Raw genomic sequence first — 21,209 nt, forward strand, 5'->3', positions numbered from 1 at the left:
CAGTCATGTTTGTATACGTGGCTAAACAAGTGGACCCCATATTAGTATTATTATTGGGAATTTTTGACTGCTTCTTCCTTAGTATCTAACAGAAACATGGGGATTGCACCATGCATGGATGTCACTGACATTGCCAATCCATATCATCATCATCATCATCATCATCATTTTTTATCACCATGCTCATCATTATCATGTTATCATCTTCATTAGCCTTAATATGAACACAAACAACCAGATTAACACACTCCCCTTAATCCTAATCTCGTTGTTCCCTAAGGCCTCTAAACTCAAGAAGAGTTGGTGGGAGCAGAGAATGAAAGTTGAAATAGAAGAAGGCATGAACCAATCTCTTCTTGCTGAATCTTCACAGCAAAACAACTTCCCTTCTCTTATCAAACGCTTGTATGTTGGCCACTTTCTGGCTAGATGGGGAGCAAGGTCTCTCTCTCTCTCTCTCTCTCTCTCTATTAGGCTTTGATTACTTAAATTTTCTTCCTGACTTACTGTTTTGGACTCAACTGCGTTTTCTTCTGAAGTTGGATTGCTTATTAACTATGACAGTTTGCAAAACGTTTTGATGAGCTCTGCATGTAAACTTCTCTTTTTGAAATGTTGGGTTTGAGAGTTTATGGACTGTTTGTTATTATGACTTTTCATCTTCTATTTGGAAACAATTAGATTTCGATCTCTCTCGGTTACCCTTTCTTTGGTTTGAACTCTAGTGGGTTTGGCATTAACTGATGGATTGACATTTTTTTTTCTTCAAAACTGCCCTGTGGTATCCCCAAAACTAAAACTTGATTTTTGGGTAAAAACCCACCATAAAAATTTTCAGATAGCCCAGTTGAATCAAACAGTTTGAATGATTTAGATCCTCCATTCAACTGGGTTAAAATTTAATCCAGAGGGTCCCTTATTTGTGAGTTTGTATGACCCAAACAGTTTGAGTGATGGTGGTTTTTTTTCTCTTTGTGGATTCCATCTTTATTCTGTTGTTTGACATTCAGGTTCTTTCTTGCAGAATGTGGGAATTCTCTGTTGGTTTATACATGATCAACCTTTGGCCAGACTCTCTGCTCTTTGCTGCTATTTATGGTGTTGTGGAAGCTACATCTACTGCAATATTTGGTCCTGTTGTTGGGCAGTGGGTGGATAGGTTGACATATGTTCAGGTGGGCTAGTCTTGGTTTTTCCTACTGTTTACTCCGGACATTCACAATAAAATCAAACATTTGCCAAAGAAATTTTACGTCTTAACCTTGTTATCTGGCAGGTTCTCAGACTCTGGTTGTTGACCCAAAATCTTTCCTTTATTGTTGCTGGAGGCACAGTCATAGTATTACTAGTCTACTCAAGCTTGAAGTTGACAAATTTTCCGGCATTCCTATCACTTGTCGTTTTAACTAATATTTCTGGAGCAGTTGGTGTGCTTTCAACTCTAGCTGGCACCATTTTGGTAGAAAGAGAATGGTAACCCTGATGCAGAATTTGAATTGTTCAATAATAAATAGAATTTCTTCAACTTTATGGAGTTATGATTTGTCTTCTTAAAAACAAGAAAAATACCCGGCTAGAGCAGATTACTACTGTGTTGGTTTTTCTAATAATCTGCTGCTGTTGTTTAAGTTCTGGGCTTTGTGTTGTCAAAGCTATATCAATGTGTAGTTAGTAATGTTTCTTCTGTCATGTGGTCATGAATTTAGTATTTGGTTGTATGTTAACTTTTTATTCTAGGTAGCTAAAAGCATTTTGTAATATCCTTTCGTGGCATTGCAAACTTTAAGCTCTAATGATATTAATTTGAAGAACCAGTTTTCAATATATTCCTCTCATCCTCTGTTTTCCAAGCTTAACTCCATATTTGTTTTTTTCTTTCTCAAAATCCCCATGAGAACCACAAAAGCTGAACTGAAAACTATTTTTGAAATATTTGAAAATTATCATGCAGAATCAATTTGTTCCACTGGTTGAAGTTTAAAACTGCAATCCTACTTCAGTTCTACAAAAGCTCAATCCATTTAGTTGAATACGACCACAATATAATACTATGCATCTCTGTGCATGCATTCACAAAGGTTCAATTTTTTTTCTCAAAGACCTAGACATTGTGTTTCTATAATGACATTTAAAATAGTTATGTCATTATCTTAAAAAATAACCTAAGAATTACTCATATGAACAAAATTTATTCTTGCAATTCACCTCTGTGCTGTCATTAATGGATCAAGTTCCGATTTATCTAATTGGGAATCTCTCAGTGTTTACGTTATATTGAAATGACAGGGTGGTGGTGATTTCAAATGGAAAATCTCCAGAAGTATTGACAAAGATGAATTCAGTCATCAGAAGGATCGATCTGAGTTGCAAGCTATTTGCCCCTGTGTTTAGTGGCTTAATTATTAGCTTCGTATCACTGAAAGCATCTGCAATGACTTTAGCACTGTGGAATTCTATATCTGTTTGGTTGCAGTATTGGCTTCTAAAGTCTGTTCTTAATGGAATTCCGGCTCTAGGTGAAAGCAATCAAAAAAGGATGGCGAGACTTGCCCCAAGTGATTCATTACAGAGTACATATATTTCAGAGGACACACAGAGTTTGCTTTCTTATGCGGAAAGTGATTTAGAAATGAGAGAGCAGAATTGGAAAAGTAAAATAATTCAACAGATTTCAAAGATCCCATACATAGACGCATGGAGTGTATACTTACAGCAAGAAGTGGTGCTTCCCGGAGTTGCACTAGCTTTATTGTATTTTACTGTCTTAAGGTGAGATATGCTTGATATTGATGCTACATTAGAAAGAGAATAAGATATTTGGCCTTGTGTTCTAAGTCCAGGAATAAAACAAAGAAGGAAAAAAGCAATAAAGATGACTGATGATTTGTTCAAGTTACAGGGTTGATTCCTGGCTTTGGATGTCTATGAGATGGCACAATCTAATTTCATGTCGGTCACATAAATTGTGTTATATGCTACATTATCCTTTCTATGTAGGAAGAAGTACCATAGACTTCTTCTAGACATTTTGTTCCTTATTGTCTTTCTACTTTGAACTTCAAGATCATTGACATGTGCACTCATATCTTTGTTTTCTTCTTGCAGCTTCGGAACATTAATGACGGCTGCTCTGGAATGGAAAGGGATACCTGCTTATGTTATTGGTATAGCACGTGGAGTGAGTGCTATAGTTGGAATAGCTGCAACAGTTTTGTACCCGCTTGTACAATCGCGTATTTCAACTCTTCGAACAGGATTATGGTCAATCTGGACTCAGGTACAAACATCATTTTACAAAACTTGGTGCAAAAGGTCCAAGTTGTTTTTGCACCAAGTTGAGCTATCATTTTCTCATCCCAAATATTTGTAATCAATATGATCACTTTTCCTTGGATTAATTAAATGCATGGTTATTTATGTACAACATTCATAATGCATATTAAGTAGAAACCTCAGGTCCTAGTCACCTAGACTTCGAAGCATGGCATGCTGTTTAAATCCTGCTGGTGAAAGGGAATTGCCATTTAATGACCAGAAGAATCATGAGAACAACTATAGTTGAATTTGGCAGAGCAGATTATTTAGGATGGAGCGCCGAATGGGGTGTTTGTTTCCAACTCCATTCCCCCAACCTGCATGTGCTTATATTATGCAGAGATGCAGAAGTTGGGTGTTTCTTGGTTCATAAAACAGCACAGGTGCTTAACTCCCTCCCCAAACACACACACACATACCGAGCCACAAAGCTGTGCTTATATGGCCTGGTATATTTATCTCAAACAATATATTTTTTTTCTTTTTGTTTCATCATGAAAATTGAGTTCATAATTCTTCCTTTATCCAATGGTGATGCTAAATGCAGTACAGAGGTTCTAGTTTGGCACATATTCTGCCACTGGTGATTTTATTCAATGACAAATCTAATGCAAAAAAGGGTCCCACTTTTATGTGACAACTGCTAAGTGCTATGGAATATTCTGTTTCTCACATACCCTTATCTATGAAGTTAGGAGATCCTTCCAGGGACAATCTTTAGATTTATGGCTATTAGACAATCACTGCCAAACACATCTTAACTATGTCCCTAAGGAAGTCTGCTTTCATATCCCTTTGCTGTCTGCATATTTCTTAGTCTTACACTCACCTGGCTCTTGGACAGTGGACCTTGCTGTTTGTATGTGTTGCTTCAATATGGGTACAGAACAGCTTCATCTCAGCATGGATGTTGATGGGAGGAGTTGCAGCATCTCGTCTTGGATTGTGGATGTTTGACTTAGCTGTTATACAGCAAATGCAGGTTAGCATCCATCTTAAAGATTAAGATTTGGGATAGATTTTATCGACGAGTATTCTTTTTCTGAACCAAAATGTTGTTTTCACCCTAATAGCTCTGTATATTAAAATTTAATACTTTTAGATTTAGTTTGACTGAATTCCTCAGCTATGTCTTATGTCTCATTGACTAATTGACTCGATTTTCATTAAAAACTTGATCTACTTTTTCTTTTCTTTTCAAAATTTATTTAAGGGACAACTCAGAAGCTGCTTCATCTAATTTTTTGTGTGCCTTCTTAGGATCATGTTCCTGAATCTGATCGTTGTATTGTGGGAGGTGTCCAGAACTCACTTCAGTCTATGTTGGATTTGTTGACTTATGTCATGGGAATAATCATCTCCAACCCACAGGTGAACATCCTCAAACATGATTAATGTAGTGTACTGCTTGTTTAAAAAATATGGTTTTATGAATATGTTCACATGCAAATAGCTCCTGGTTAGAAGTTGTTAGCAGCCCGTGACACCCTTAAGGCACAAAGGCCTCCTGAAAACTTAGGCTCGAGGAGAAAAGCAAGGTGCACTCCTGAAGGATTTGAGGTGCACTGTTTTTCAAATAAATGTATAATTAATTTAAACACTATGTTAACAAAACAGGAATTTCATGAATGGCTTGAATGATCAATGAGATCAGTCAAGCTCTCTATTTATAATAATAATAATAATAATAATAAAAGAGATTACAAAGGGAAACATTGTTCACGATACTATTCACGACACTGTTCACGTGAACAGTGTCACAGCCCAAAGTACAATCCTACCCTTGTTCAAAAGTACATAAATAAAACATAAATAAAAAACCAAAAATACCCTTATAATATCGGGTAACACATCTCAACACTCCCCCTCAAGTTGGGGCATAGATATCACACATGCCCAACTTGACTAGACTAGGATAAAACAGCTTCCCACTCAACCCTTTGGTGAAGACATCAGCCAGTTGATCTCCAGACTTCACAAAAGGAATACAAATCTGCCCACTCTCTAACTTCTCCTTGATGAAGTGTCTGTTAATCTCCACATGTTTGGTACGGTCATGCTGCACTGGATTGTGGGCAATGCTAATTGCTGCTTTGTTGTCACAGTACAACATCATTGGAAGATGAACAGAACCACGGATATCAAAGAGTAAACTCTGAAGCCACAGTAACTCACATATGCCTTGGGCCATAGCACGGAATTCAGCTTCAGCACTAGATCTTGCCACAACATTTTGCTTTTTACTCCGCCATGTGACTAGATTTCCTCCAACAAAAGTACAATAGCCGGAGGTAGATTTCCTGTCAGGGTTACCACCCCAGTCAACATCTGTGTAAACCTCAATGCGAAGATGGTCACGAGGAGACAAAAGGATCCCCTTACCTGGAGCTGACTTCAAGTAATGGAGAATACGAAGAACAACAGCCATGTGAGTGGAATAAGGAGCATGCATGAACTGGCTCACAAGACTCACAGCAATGGCAATATCTGGTCTGGTGTGGGAGAGATAAATCAGCTTGCCCACTAATCTTTGATATCTGCCCTTATCAACAGGTTCACCATCCTTCTCTTGCAGACGGGTAGTAGCTTCTAAGGGAGTGTCACAAGGATGACAACCAAGCAAACCAGTCTCTGATAGTAAATCTAGAACATACTTTCTCTGGGAGAGAAAAATGCCTTTTGGAGAATGGGCAACTTCAATCCCAAGAAAATATCTTAGCTGTCTTAGATCTTTTATGTCAAATTCCCGTCCCAAGAAAGCCTTCAGGTGAGAAACTTCATCTGTATCATTACCAGTCACAACTATGTCATCAACATAAACTATGAGAAGAGTGACCCTTTCTGCCTTTTGCTTGATGAACAAAGTGTGATCAGCATGACTCTGTTTGTATCCACAGGAGACCATGGCTTTATGAAATCTACCAAACCATGCCCATGGAGATTGCTTCAACCCATAGAGTGCCCTTTTGAGCCTACAAACTTTCCCATGGGTCTTGTCAGAGGAAAAACCCGGAGGAACATCCATATAAACCTCCTCTTCCAACTCCCCATAAAGAAATGTATTTTTTACATCCAACTGCTGTAGGTCCCAGCCAAAGTTGACAGCATAAGACAGTAAGACCCGGATACTGTTCAACTTCGCAACAGGGGCAAATGTCTTCTGGTAGTCGATCCCATAAGTCTAAGTGAAGCCTCTGGCCATAAGCCTGGCTTTATATCTATCCACTGTTCCATCTGGCTTCTGCTTGACAACAAATACCTATTTGCACCCGACTGGTTTCTTACCCGAAGGAAGAACAACTAGCTCCCATGTCTCATTTTTAAGTAAGGTCGTCATTTCTTCCATCATGGCTGCTTTCCACTTTGGATTTGCAATCGCTTCCTGCCATTTATGAGGAATAGAAACAGAGGAAAGAGAAGAAACAAATGCACGATAGGAAGGAGATAAAGCATCATAGGAAACAACATTGGAGATGGGGTGTTAGGTGCATGACCTAACGCCTTTACGAACAACGATAGGTAAGTCAAGGGAAGGATCCTTACCAGATGATGTAGTAGGGTCTGGATCTGGATCAAGTGCAGATGATTGTGGAGGTGGTATGGTGGTGGTGGTAGTCTCAACTTGTCATGTGCGCTCCTGGGTATATACCTTATCAACAGGGATTTGACTGTCTGGTCTACGCTCCCCCTGAATAGGAGCCACTATAGGAGTTGAAGTTACAGAGGGCTCCCCCTGAATAGAAGCCAGAAGAATAGCAGACACATCTTCAAAACCCTGATTCTGCTCCCCCTGAAGAGGTGTCTGGGAATAATATGATAAGGACTCATGGAAGACAATATCCATGGAGACAAAAGTACGACGAGAAGGTGGATGGTAACACTTATATCCTTTCTGGGTCGCAGAATAGCGCAGAAAAATGCACCGAATGCTCCGTGGATCAAATTTCCCATGAGGATGATGATTGCGGACATAGCAAACACAACCAAAATTTTTGGGGGGAACCACAAAGGAAGGGGAACCCTGGAGGAGATCAACGGGGGAACGACCATCAAGGACACGGGTAGGCACACGGTTGATGAGATAAGCAGCGGTAAGAATGGCATCACCCCAGTAGTGAGAATGAACCTGCCGTGCAAACATAATGGCCCGGGCTACCTCAAGGAGATGTCTATTTTTCCTTTTAGCAACCCCATTCTGGGCAGGTGTGTCAACACAGTTGGTCTGATGGACAATACCATGTGCAGCCAAATAAAGTTGGAACTGACCCTCCATGTACTCTCTGTCGTTATCACTGCGTAAAATGCACAAGGTGGCATTGAATTGGGTCTGAACCATACGATGAAATAACTGAAAACAGCGGAAGACCTCACTTTTATGGCTCATCATGTACACCCAACTGGCATGAGTATAACAATCAATAAACGAGACAATCCATCGATGACCAGAAAGGGAAATACAACGGGCAGGGCCCCACACATCAGAATGAACCAAAGCAAAAGGAAACTCACGTCTTTTATTTAATGAAGAATAACTGGAACGAGTCTGTTTAGCCAAAACACAAGCCTCACATAAAAACTCATTCCTATTACAATGCTTAATCAAGCTCGAAAACAAAAGAGACAAAGTACTAAGGGATGGATGACCAAGTCGGCAGTGCCAGAGATGAAGGTCAGGGGACGAGGTGGACTGTAAATGATGAGCCGTAGAGGAAGCCGAATGCAAAGTAGAAGGCTGACCCGGGTCAAGTAAGTAGAGACCACCCTGCATCTTACCACCCCCAATCGTGTGCCCGGTCTCCAGATCCTGTATGACACAATGAGAAGGAAAAAAAGTCAGTTTGTAGTTCAGATCTCTAGTTAGACTACTAATAGAGAGAAGGTTGGTAGAAAAGCACGGAACATGCAAAACAGATTTTAATGAAAGGGTAGGTGAGCAGCGTATGGAACCCTTCCCATTAATAGGAGAAAGGGAACCATTAGCTACTCGAACACTAACTTTGCCAGAAGATGGAGAATAAAGATGAAATACATGGGAGGAGCCAGTCATGTGGTCAGTGGCACCAGAATCTATAATCCAAGGACTAGATATAGCCGATGCACACAGACTACTGACTGGAGTACCTGAGGTAAAATTAGAACCAGGAGGGGCAGCAGGTGTAGATGCTGTAGTGGAGGCAGCGGAAGAGGCCTGTAGCATGCGACGGAAAGCTAGAAGCTCATCTTGGGTAAGCCCAATGTCAGATGAAGGTGCAGCAGCAGCAGTAGTAGGAGAATCAGCCATATGAGCCTTGGGCTTAAACTTCCCACGGGCTTTCTTTTCCTCAAAATCAGCAGGCTTCCCATGGAGCTTCCAGCATTGAGCCTTAGTATGATAGAACCTGTTGCAGTGTTCACACTTGACAGACCTTTAGGGACAGCAGTACCACCATCGTAGTGGTAAGAGAAGGAATCTGGAAGCAACTTGCAAGGCGGAGCGATCAACAGTAGAGGAATGCAGCATAGCAGCCCGACGAGATTCCTCATTATGAACCAAGGCAAAGGCCTGCTCTAGGGATAGAAAAGGGGACTGCCCAAGCACTTGCACCCGAATAGGATCAAACTCCATATTTAGTCCAGCCAAAAAATCATAAACACGTATTTTATCAACGTGTTTGCGATAGGCAGCCAGATCAGTAGCAGTAGAGGGCTCATATTCGGAGTAATGATCCAATTGCTGCCACATGTTCTTGAGGGCAGCATAGTATTTGGAGACAGAGAGCTCCTATTGGGTAGTGGCATTAGCCTTCTTTCTAATCTCATAGACTAGTGCATCATTCCCCGTGCGACCATAAGTCTCTTTGGCACCATTCCAAATAGTATGGGCAGTGTCCAGTAGAAGAAAATTATCTGAGATATCCCTTTGCATAGAATGGATCAAGTAGGACATCACCATCGCATCATTCGATAACCACTTGTTGAGCTGAGAACCCTCTTCCACTGGTTTAGTTGTTGTCCCAAGAAGATGGCCAGTGAGGCCACGGCCAGCTACTGCCAAATAGGTAGACCAAGACCACTTCAGGTAGTTAGAGCCATCAAGTTTGATTGGGACAACAAGGGGAAGAAAATCAGTGCGGGGCTGGCCATCAATGCCAGAAGAGGCCGAAGAAGAATCTGAACCAATCATTGCAGCAGGTAACCAATCTTTAATGAAGCAGCAAACAGCCAAAAAATATCCAAAAAAATTCTGGAATCAACCCCCAATAGAAAAGGCATGTATTGGAGCAAAAAATCTCAGATATGTAGGTTGGGAATGATGTCGAATGAAGGCAGCAAGGGTGCCAATCAGATGCAGAGAACCAACAGCCCAACCCCAAGATCGATTAATGTCGGGTTTTGAAAAAATCCGAGAAGAGAGATCGATAAGGGTGGGGTCTTCAACCAATCGATGAAGTGAATAAGGGCTGAGAACAATATCAAATAAAGATCCCACAATAGAAGATGCAGCCGAAACAGATGCAGAGGCCTGATCTCCAAAAAAAAAATAGGAATCTTCAAATCGCAGATAGTGCTTCAGCTCCACTCGATAAAAAAAAAGAGGTATAAAAAAGGAGGTATATTGGGGCAGCAGCTAGATCATTACGATCACCTCAGTAGTGCTGCCCTAATGGGAGAAGAAGAACCAAAAGAAAGGAAGAAAGAAGAAGGGAAGAAGCTCGATGGAGGGAAGGAGAAAAAAATCGAAGGGAGGGAGGTGGGTTTTGAAAACCTAGATCAGAGTGTATTTGGCTCTGATGCCATGTTAACAAAACAGGAATTTCGTGAATGGCTTGAATGATCAATGAGATCAGTCAAGTTCTCTATTTATAATAATAATAATAAAAGAGATTACAAAGGGAAACACTGTTCATGACACTGTTCATGACACTGTTCACGTGAATAGTATCACAGCCCAAAGTACAATCCTACCCTTGTTCAAAAGTACATAAATAAAGCATAAATAAAAAACCAAAAATACCCTTATAATATCGGGTAACACATCTCAACACACTATGTTCCATGTACATTTTAAATAATTCACAAATTTATTTAGAAATTGGCACAAATAAAGGGCCTAAGTACAAATAGAGTTGCTAAAAGGCAAGAAAATAACCTAGATCTTACTTTGTTAGTAAATTAAGGGAAAAAAGGATAAATATGCTCAAACAGAGATACACCATTTTGAAGTTTGAGCACAGCAATCAAGTTCATGTTACTATATACACATAAAATAAACTTAAAAGTATTGTGTAATTCACATAAATGCTAAATATAATATAGAATTATAAACTTTGGTAAAACTATAGATAAACTTCATTACATTGATGGGATTAAATACACAAGAGTGCCATATAACATGGAAATATCTAAAAAAGGAAATTAAATACATGGAAAGAAAGATACAGGTGAAATATATAGAATATTTACACAATATTACAACTAACGCCCATCTCAAACTCAAGGTTGATCGGAGAAAACCAACTTGAGGGACACCAACGAATGAAAACGACCAGAAGGATGTATTTTGGCAAATAAATATGTAGGTTGGTAAGTTCATAAATTGTATCAGCAAGAGCATGGTACTCGGCTTCAGTACTAGAACAAGCAACAATAATTTGTTTCTTACTACGCCAAGAGACAAGAGAGTCACCAGGAAAGAAGCAATAGCCTGTTGTAGAACGCCGATCAATAGCATCACCTGCCCAGTCAGCATCGGAATAGTCCCTCAACTAAGGAGAGGAGCTGGGGAGTATAGTAATACATGAATAGTGTGACCTTGACATAGCAAAGAATTTGAAGAACGACAGAAAAATGAAGGGATCGAGGGGAAGTCGTGAACTAACTGGTAAGATGGACAATATAGGCAATGTCAGGATGAGTAACTGTCAAGTACACAAGGCTACTGACAAGTTGACGATAAAGGGTAGCATCGACCAGAAGTTCTCCATCAGTTGCTCTTAGTTTGGTGTTGAAATCAAGGGGGGTGTCAACAGTTTTGTTATCAATGATCCCTGCATGGGATAATAAATCAGAAGCATATTTGGCTAGTGACAAAAATATCCATTAACGGCAGAGAAAATTTCAAGATCAAGAAAATATTGTCGTGGCCTACGATCCTTCATCTCTAAATGCTAACTGAGAAAGTTTTAAGGACTGTATTCCTGCATTATCTTCCCCTGTAGTTAGAATATCATCCACGTATAGCATTAAAAGTATAGTCTCAGAGGTAGTACGCCAAATAAAAAGAGCAGTATCATGCAGGCATACCGAGAGAGAAAACTCAAAGGTTGTGGAACTAAACTTATCTAACCATGCATAAGGAGCTTGTTTGACACCATATAAAGCACATTGTAAGTGACACACCAGATGAGGACGAATAGGATATCTTAGAGGTGGCTTCATGTGCATCTCTTCCTATAGATTACCTTTCAGAAAGGCATTTTTGACATCCATCTAAAAAAGAGACCATTGACGGACGGCCTCCACGGCAATGAGAGTCCGGATAGAGGCCAATCAAGCAATAAGGGAAAAAGTATCTTTATAGTCAGTGCCATATTCCTGATTGTATCCTTTTGCAACTAAATAGGCTTTGTACCGCTCAATTGATCCATCAAATCGAGTCTTGATCTTATATACCCACTTACGTCCAACTGCAGTTTTGTCAAAGATTAGATTAACCAAATCCCAGGTATGAATCTTGTGAAGGGCATCAAGCTTATCTGCCATTGCTTTTTGCCGGTGAGGATTAGTAGAAGTCTCACAGAAGGCGGTAGCTTCATGTAAAGAAACAAGGGAAGAAAAATAACAATGGGAATCATAAAGATGGATAGATTGTTTTCTTACTCGGTTAAGATATCAACGAGAAGGGACGGTAGAGGAAACCACAGATGGATTAGTACCATTGGGTAGGAGACAAGTAGTCTACGAGTCAAGAGCAGGTGGTGCAATGGTAAGAGCCGGTGCAGGAGGAAAGTTAAGAGCAGGTGGAGTGATGAGAGGATTGTCAGGTTTAGGAACTCCTAAGGGAGGAGAGCTGGCCGGCGGAGCGGGAGGACAAAATCTGCTATAGGTTCAGGCAAGAAAGTGGAAGGGGAGAAAAATTCAGGGGAAGTCTGAGACATGAGAGATTAGGGGTGCAAGTATGGCCCTGTTGGCCTGAGTCCGCCTTGAGCCCAAACAGGGCCTAGGCTGAGATACCCTGGCCTTGAGGGCAGATCAAGGCTGGGAATTTCTGGCCCTGAGTTAGAGCTAGGCTGGGGCAGGGTTGAGGCCTTCGGCTTAGCCCGACCCAGCCCAGCCCAACTTGGCCTCATCTTCTTCTTCTTTTCCTTGGCCTGGCCTAGCCCCTGCATCTCCCTTCCCCCTCCCCATGGTGAGGGCCATCAAGGTGAGCCCAGCTCAAGCCCTGAGGGTGGGTCAGGATTGGATTTTTTGGGTCTGGCCCATTCAAGGGGACTTAGGGTTGGGTTGCGGTTTTATAAAGCCAGGCCCAACCCAACTCTATTGCAACCCTATGAGAGATACTGCAGAAGAGACTGTTTGCTTAGAAGACAACATGACAAGATATGCGAAGACGACCAGCAACAAGGTCTTGGCACCGACAACCCCTATGTTCGATGCCATAGCCAAGAAAACAACACATTGCAGTGTAAGGAGAGAGTTGCACTCTTTGTCAGGAAGAAGAACGTAACAAACACAACAAAAAACACGAAGGATAGAATAATTTGGAGTAAAAAAAAAAGGGTGTACCCAGTACACGAGGCTCCTGCCATTACAGGGTTTGGGGAGGTTCATAATGTACGCAGCGTTACCCCTGTTTTGCGGAGAGACTGTTTCCAGACTCAAACCTGCGACCTATTGGTCACAATGGAGCAACCTTACTGTAGCACCAGGGCCCGCCCTCTATAGAATAATTTAGAGTAATTCCATATAAATGTTCATGAGGAGAGAAGTTTTGAGTTACCGCAGATAGAGTACGATTTGTAGTGAAGAGAGAAGTTAATGCAGTATCCCTAGAATGATGAAGTAAGTTTGACAAAGAAAAAAAGGGTATGAGTAGTGTCTAAAATGTGGCGGTGTTTTTGTTCAGAGACACTGTTTTGAAACTTGTATGTTTTTGGAGGACTAGATGAAGGACCATACAAGCACAATTGTGATAGATGGATAAAAGCTTAGAGTGAGAATGAAATGAGTTCCACCTAAACCAAGCATAATCATCAATGAATATAGAAAAATAAGGCGAACCACCTTTGGTGGGGATTGGGCTAGGCCTCGAAACATCTGAATGAATGAGACCAGACGGAGAAGATGAGACAGAAGTACTGTTACTAAAAGGTAAAGCAGGTTGTTTGGCAAGAATGCAATCTGGACAGTCAAAATCATCTATCCAAACAGAACCCCACTGGAAGCTAGACAATGAACACGAGAAATTGACGTAAGACCTAATTGGGAATTCCATTACGATTGGATAGAAGCAGCAACGATGTTTTTGGGAAGGTGAAGGGAGGAAAGCTCAAACAAGAGACAAACTTTATGGCTTGTCCCAATGGTTTGGCCCTGTTAAAAAAACAAATCCTAAAACGATGCATAAAAGAACGGAAATTGCAAACAACAATCAAACAAACGAACACAAGGATTTACGTGGTTCGGCAAGATTGCCTATGTCCACGGTGTGATGAGATATGTTTCACTATCAATGGAGAATAAGGTTACACCCGCTCGTCCTCACACCTCTCTCTAATTGCATTACAGAGAAAGAACCCTCACTACATATTTATAGCGAAACCATATACATGAATTTTACCAAAATACAAGACATTGTACCCCCAACAAGCCCGTCTGTGGATCTTGCACAACATAACCAGATTGAGAAAGAATTATGTTATAACCAAGATTACACAGTAGACTATTAGAAAGCAGATTGCGCATTAAGTCAGGTACTAGATAGACATTGGAAATAGATAAATGAGGCATGGAGACCTGACCAGTGTAACTAATGTGGGGAGAGGACCCATTGGTAGTTTTAAATGGATGGTAAAGAAAGGGAAATAGTTTTTAAACTAAATAAAGAGGGGTCATGAGTCATGTGGTTGCAAGCATCAGAATCAATGAACCACGAGAAGTTGCCTGATGTGGTTGAGAAAGCAGTGACAGATTGGGTTGTACTAGAATGAGAGAGAACATGGTCGATCATTGCCTGAACATCAACAGTGGAGTAGCAAGTGGATGGTGAAGAAGAGTCAGCTATAACTGCAACATCGGTAGTATAGTGAATCATGTTCTGGTTCGGATGACGAGACATTGGGATTGGTACAAGTGTAGACAATGGCAGGCTAGATAGACATTGGAAATAGATAACAAGGAATAGTAGATCTCACAAAATGTCACAAGCAACGACGATGAAAAATAAAAAACATCTCAACAGGGTAGGTGCGATCCTAGGGGATCGAACAACAACAGGTGTTAGCAGGGTGTAGGGACAGGGTGTACGAGTTCGGTTTGAGTAGTGAACGGATTGGGCTGGGGGATGGTCTGGGTTCAAGTAGTGGGTTGGATTGGGTCATATTTGGTTTAAGTAGGGGTTAGGCTGGATGCAAGGGGTCAAGGGTTGGGGGTTGTGTGGGATTGGGCTGGATTCAAGGGTTACGGTGGGATAAGGGGCAAGTACGGGTTTCGTGAAAGGAGGGGTAAGTTGGGATTTTGGAGGCGGTGGTGTTTGTGAAGGTGGGGGAGAGGACATGCAAAAGGGAGGAGGTTGCAGCTGGGTGCAGGTGGGGGTAGTAGGAGTGGGGGGCTCGTGGTGCGGTGGTTGGCGGGTTCAGGTGATGAATGGGTTCCAGAGGGGGAGGAGGGGTAACAGGAAGAGCCTAGTTAGACGAATGGGTGGGTGGGCAAAGAGGGTGAACAGAGAGGGTGAGTAGAGGGAGAGATCAGGGAAAGGGGTAGAACTGGGGTTTGCAAGCGTGGGTCTAAGGCTTGTGTTTCTGAGATTTGGACAAGGTTGTGATCGGGTGGGTGTATTGGCGTCTGATAATGGAGTTGTAGGGTGTTTGATTTGCAAGTTCTATTGGAGACAGTGATGGACTACGTGAAGGAGATGGGGGGTAATGAGGCGAGGACAGAGGGATTCTGATCGCTGAGTGTTTCCAGATCGTTGAGAGGTTTAGATTGCCGATGGCTGGGGTCAATAGGAAGGTAGCGGAACCACTGGGGTTTCCAGAGATGGATCATACAGGGCATAACAGAGTAGGGTAGAATAGGTAAGGCTCTGATAGCATGTCATAGTTGTCACGGCATCTAGGCAACCAAAGGCATGGGAGAGGGTCCAAAATCAAGGCGACCAAGGCGTAGGCCTGTAAATGGATCGGATGTGATCGGATCCGGATACCCTGACCGAATACGGATACCTCTAAACGGATTCGGATGGATTGGGATGCAGATCAAATTTGGATTTTCGACCATCCGTTTACATCTCTGCCTTGTGTAACCCGGACCTCCCTCCCCCTAGCGGATACAATTCACTCTCAATCCATATCTCTTAGATCATGATTCTCTTTTCCTCGTATTCTAGAACCTATTGAATCTTCAAAAACCCTTAAGATCATTATTTACTTAATTTTTTTATTATTAAGTATTCGGATTTTTCTCCGGATATCTCTAAACGAATACGGATGTCCCTAAACGGATACGGATGCGGATTGAATTTGGATTTTCGGTTATCCATTTACAGCCCTACCAAGGCGTCCAAAGCACCCACCTAGGCGCCCATGTCGACCAAGGCGCTTGGACTCCTAGGCGATGCTTTTACAATTATGTACCATGTTAACTTTGGTAAAAGCTGTATACAAACTTCATTGCATTGATGGGAATAAATACATGAGTGCCGGCAATATCTAAACAAGGAAAGAAAGATACAGGGAAATATACATACACAATATTACAGTTGACAACAATTACTTGCAACATTTATTAAAATATGACAATAACATCATTTTCCTATCCAAAACCATGAGTAATTAGCGACAAACACAATGGGGATGATGACAAAACCTAAGCTTCATAACAAAACAAAGTTGCAAAATTATAGAGCAAGCTTTATTTGTTTGTTTGAACAGAGCAATTGAACCACACAAGCGCACAAAAGCGCAAGGCGCACAATGACGTGCATCAGTTACATAGGCACACTCCTTAATAACAATTGGTTCTTGATTGCATACTGATCCTGTATCATTTTGAAATATATTGTCACATAGCCAAGCTAGAGGTGGGCCTTGGTGCAACGGTAAAGGTTGCTCCATTGTGACCAAGTGGTCACGGGTTCAAGTCTGGAAACAGCCTCTCTGGGAAAGCAGGGGTAAGGCTGCGTACATTATGACCCTCCCCAGACCCTGCAATGGCGGGAGCCTCGAGCACTGGGTATGCCCTTTTTTTTTTTTGTCAGATAGCCAAGCTATTGTGAAAGAACACAATAAATTGATGAAGCATCAACTAATAGCACATCCACTCCCTGAATTAGTATTTTAATTACCACCATTGTCCAGTGGAAGATGTGGTTGAGTTTCTTGATTCAACAGTGATGACCTACAATGTATGAACTGGAGTTTAAGAATAACTGTGGGGTGGGGGTGCGAAGGTAGAAAAACAAAATCTCGATATCTATGTATGTGTGGTACACTGTTAACAAATGGAACAATTGGTTGCAATAAGAAGCTTTATTTACATATATTGAAATATATATGCTAATCTTGGTTCTATTACTGATTTCTTGACCAGGATTTTGGGGACTTGATAATCTTGTCATTTGTATTAGTAACACTAGCTGCAGTACTCTATACTTTGCATATCTATCGTGTTCGGAAGCACCTCTTTCATTTTGACAAGCTATTTTGAAGGATCCGCTGGTAATGATATCATAAGGTAAATGAGATGCATTTGTGAAAGCTCTTTTTGTTCAAGGAAAATGGATTGGATGAGACCAGTCGATTGGTGTAGCTCCTCATGTAAGTATGGGCATAGTAGATTTGTGTTGTCATCTGTAATGTAGAAGAAAATTGATGAAAATTTTAAAAGTTCTGGCAAATGATGCAGGTTTTATTAAATTAAATCCATAACTGTAACAAAAAATACAGTAAAATACGGCCAAATTAAGGCCTAAACACCATTAAAGAAATCCTCCATTTCTCTAAACCCTAATGCTATTCCTCCACAGATCCAAGTCCAAGTCTTTGTGTATCAAATGGTTTGTATGGACTTGAAAAAACTATTGAATGTCAATGATCTCTGTTTTGGTCACCATTCACCAATGTCCTCCTTGCTAACCTCCTACCTCCTGCAGTAAATAATAGGAAGCTGAGAGCTTTCAGCAACCCTTACCCCTCCTCTCATCCCACCCACCAAAAAAAAAAAATGGAGAGTAGAGCTTCAACTGAAATACCCATTAGATTTGTTTTAGCAAGGGAAATGAAGGGTTACTTTAACATGTCTGTTTCAATTACTAAATAGGGAATAGACCTGAGATGAGTGCAGGGAATATTCACGTACGTGAGCGTACATGAACAACTCACAGCCGTTCAGATGGAATCAATTCTGTGGGAATGTTCCATTTGAACAGCTGTGAGACGTACGTGAACATTCACCCCCCTCTGAATTGATGTATAGGATTTGTCTGTTTATATTCCTTTACAGTGAATAGAAAGAGCTGTTGGACTTAACCCTAGAAAAAGTATTTGAAAATGAGGGTATTTTCCTTAACTATAAATTAACAATAGAATATGAATATTAGTGTGAAAATTTTTTAAAAATGGATGGGCCGAATTTGAAGACCCAAGCCCATAAGATTGGACACTAATCTATGCCATGACCAGCCTTTGGGGGGGGGGGGGGGTTGGTCTTGTCCTGGTTGGGCTCGGACAAAAGTGGCCGGGCCAGCTAGATATTTTCGACCTCTAGAAATGGAGACAAGTGGTAACCACTGATTGGTCCCAACTCCACCTCAGACATGGGAGTAAATTTAATCAGAGCATTGGAAGGCCTGAGATGAATGTGCATATATTTTTCAAGGGAGTTTTTATTCTTTTTTCCTTCAGAAGAAGAAGGTAGGTCGGTCATTAGGGTTGTCTGGTGTGGTCCATCTAAGTCCTACAGCAGATTCGCCTGGTAAAGTACCATTTTGCTTCTCTTCTATCCATAAATAAGCCAGTTCCGATATCGATATTGATACCAATATTTATCGGTCTGTAGTTTCCGTATCAGGCTTTTTTCCCTCAAAGATATCGATATCATATTATATTTTGATTATTTTACTTTCTATTCATATTGTATCATCGATACGGAATTAGGAATTGGTATCAGATACAGTATCTTTCTCGGCCAATATCGACCCAGATCAGCATTACCTTAGATTCATTTAAAAATTGATTTTTTTTTAATAAGCGTTTTACCATTTGCCCGTATTGATCCACCGATATGTGATCGACTACAAATCGGCATCAGTAAGAACTGATACCAATAATTTTTTTTTGGTAACTTAAATTTACCAAAATCGCCCTATAAAAATTAAAAGTACAAAATAAAAGCAGAAAAACAAGAAGAATCTGAGTATAATACGAATTGATCGATCCGATATCGATTCCTCAAACCATGATCTATGTCTATTTAGTATTGATGTCGGCCAATGCAAAGCTAAAAAGTTGAAATTACGCGGCCATCTTGCCGTGCAAGAAACTACTTTTTGCTGTTTTTTGGTTTTGTGTGTGAGCTGGGATTGAAAATTGAAACCACAGAAAGTGCCACATAAAGAAAATGTCATGCTATGCTTTTTGATTCTCTGGGATAGCGAGTGATGAAGCCTCACCTGCCGTTCTTTTACAAAGCTTTTATTAAACAAACAGAGAGAGAGAGAGAGAGAGAGAGAGAGAGAGAGAGTTCTTCAGCATTGCAGCTGGCAGCAAGAGCATGAGAGAGTGACTATTGGTGATAGAAAGGGACAGCTGAAGGAATAAACAATTTGGATAAGATCAAATTTCATGGCTTAGCCATATACATGGCTTATATAGCTCACAAGAACATGTGTTGCTCACGAAATCGTATGCAACAGAATCAATCAAACATCAAATATAATGTGGAAATTAAAACATTTTCACCTGAAGGGGAAAAGTCACGAGACAACTCCGAGAGCAATCCACTAACATCAAATAAGAATCATAAGGTTTCATTTATAAAGTTTATGCCCAAAACTTGAGTTTATAACAAGATTGAGAGAAATTTGAAAACAATAAGACTTGAAGAGATTACATTTTTGGTTACCTCACACACACCAATAAGATGCCACTAAATCACCTCTGAAGATCCACCAATGATTTCTCCCAAAATTCGGAGTTTTCAACCAACAATCACAAACCATAACTGTAGTCGAGCAACTGAACAAGAATGTAAAATATAGAATAATCAGCTTCAAGAATGACTAACCGTGAGAGTAAACTTCCTGAAGAAAAATCTGTAACCTTTCTCCAAGAACTCCAAGAAACCCTTCTCCTTAACTTCTCAACCAAGCTAAGCCATTCTTCTTCACTCTCTCACTTTCTTGTCTTTGAAGAAATTTTTTTAAAAAGTGACTCTTTGAATCCTACAAAGATCAGTAAACAAAAATTGTACATGCTAGTTCATTGGCACTCAACTACACATGGGTTGGACCAAACATGGTCCAACACCAAACATATGGCTGAACCCAACATGGCCAACACCTAGGGATGTAAACGGATCGGATTCGGCTCGGATAGTGCTATATCTGCATCCGATTAGCTTTCGGACGGATTCGGATAGTGCTAAATGGATACGGACACAGATACGGATTGGATATTTTATCCGTTTACATGTAAATATAGCTTTTCGGATAACTATAGCCTATCCGTTTAGTTTTCGAACGGATTCTGATGGTGCTAAATAGATACGAAAACGAATTTTAACTATTCATTTACATCCCTACCAACACCCAAGTCCCAACACATATAATTCACAAAAATGTGAAAATACCCTAAAGAAAGATTTTTCAAATATGAATACATTAGGCAGCTAATGCAATTCTAAAGCTTGGGTTTGGAGTCAAGAGCCAAGCCATCATATTGACTAATATCACAACAAAGTGGGCACCAGGTAGGTCGGTGCCCCTTTAGGACTTTACCTTCTCCCTATGAAATTAATTGTGAACTACTTTACTTTTTTTGTCCCATCACCAAAAAGAACGAATCTAAAAGGCATTTCCTTATACCTTTTGTTTCCTTTCTTTCTTGTGTTTTATATAAAAATTAATGTGGTAAAGATCTTTCCAGACTCGAGCAAACACAAGAGTTCTCTTTCAGTTTTTCTAAAATCCTTTAGCTTCGAAGGGTTTTTCTTCAAGATTTGCAGCTCATCTCATTGAAGCCATTAATTAATCTCAATGGCTACTGTAAGTTTCTCTCCTTAGTCATTCAATCAAAAGTTATAAAAGAAAATTTTAAAAAAAGTTTAATTAGTGTATATATATAATCTCTTGCACTGGATTATAGGTGGTGGAGCTGAAGGTAGGTTTGCATTGTGAAGACTGCATCAAGAGGATCTTAAAAGCCATTAAAAAGATTGAAGGTTATTCTCATATCTCTTATCATTTATTTTCTTTCTTGTTATGTTCTGTAATATATCTTTATTTTTCTCTCTCTGTGTCTCATTAATCCTGTGTCTCATTAATTTCTATTAAAAGAAGTTGAATTTTGTGGGTGACAGATATTGAAACATACAATATTGATACAAAGCTGAACAAAATCACTGTGACTGGTAATGTAACAACCGAAGAAGTGATGAGGGTTCTCCAAAAAATTGGGAAGACATCAAGTAATTGGGAA

General features: G+C 40.4%; 1 protein-coding gene and 1 long non-coding RNA gene across 2 annotated transcripts; both read left to right on the forward strand.

The window, feature by feature from the left end:
* Positions 1-238: 238 nt before the first annotated feature.
* Positions 239-17,276, forward strand: LOC122656682 (solute carrier family 40 member 2). Its single transcript, XM_043851297.1, has 8 exons — positions 239-441; positions 1,025-1,175; positions 1,277-1,473; positions 2,287-2,769; positions 3,106-3,277; positions 4,160-4,297; positions 4,576-4,686; positions 17,104-17,276. The coding sequence occupies exons 1-8, from the start codon at positions 317-319 to the stop codon at positions 17,218-17,220; spliced, it is 1,494 nt and encodes a 497-aa protein (XP_043707232.1). The 5' UTR covers positions 239-316; the 3' UTR covers positions 17,221-17,276.
* A 3,475-nt stretch (positions 17,277-20,751) lies between these two features.
* On the forward strand, positions 20,752-21,209 carry LOC122656683. The gene is made up of 3 exons (XR_006332140.1): positions 20,752-20,776; positions 20,877-20,952; positions 21,091-21,209. It is a non-coding gene; the product is annotated as an uncharacterized LOC122656683 (long non-coding RNA).

Source organism: Telopea speciosissima, chromosome 3 (assembly GCF_018873765.1).
Source record: "Telopea speciosissima isolate NSW1024214 ecotype Mountain lineage chromosome 3, Tspe_v1, whole genome shotgun sequence".
Lineage (NCBI taxonomy): Eukaryota > Viridiplantae > Streptophyta > Magnoliopsida > Proteales > Proteaceae > Telopea > Telopea speciosissima.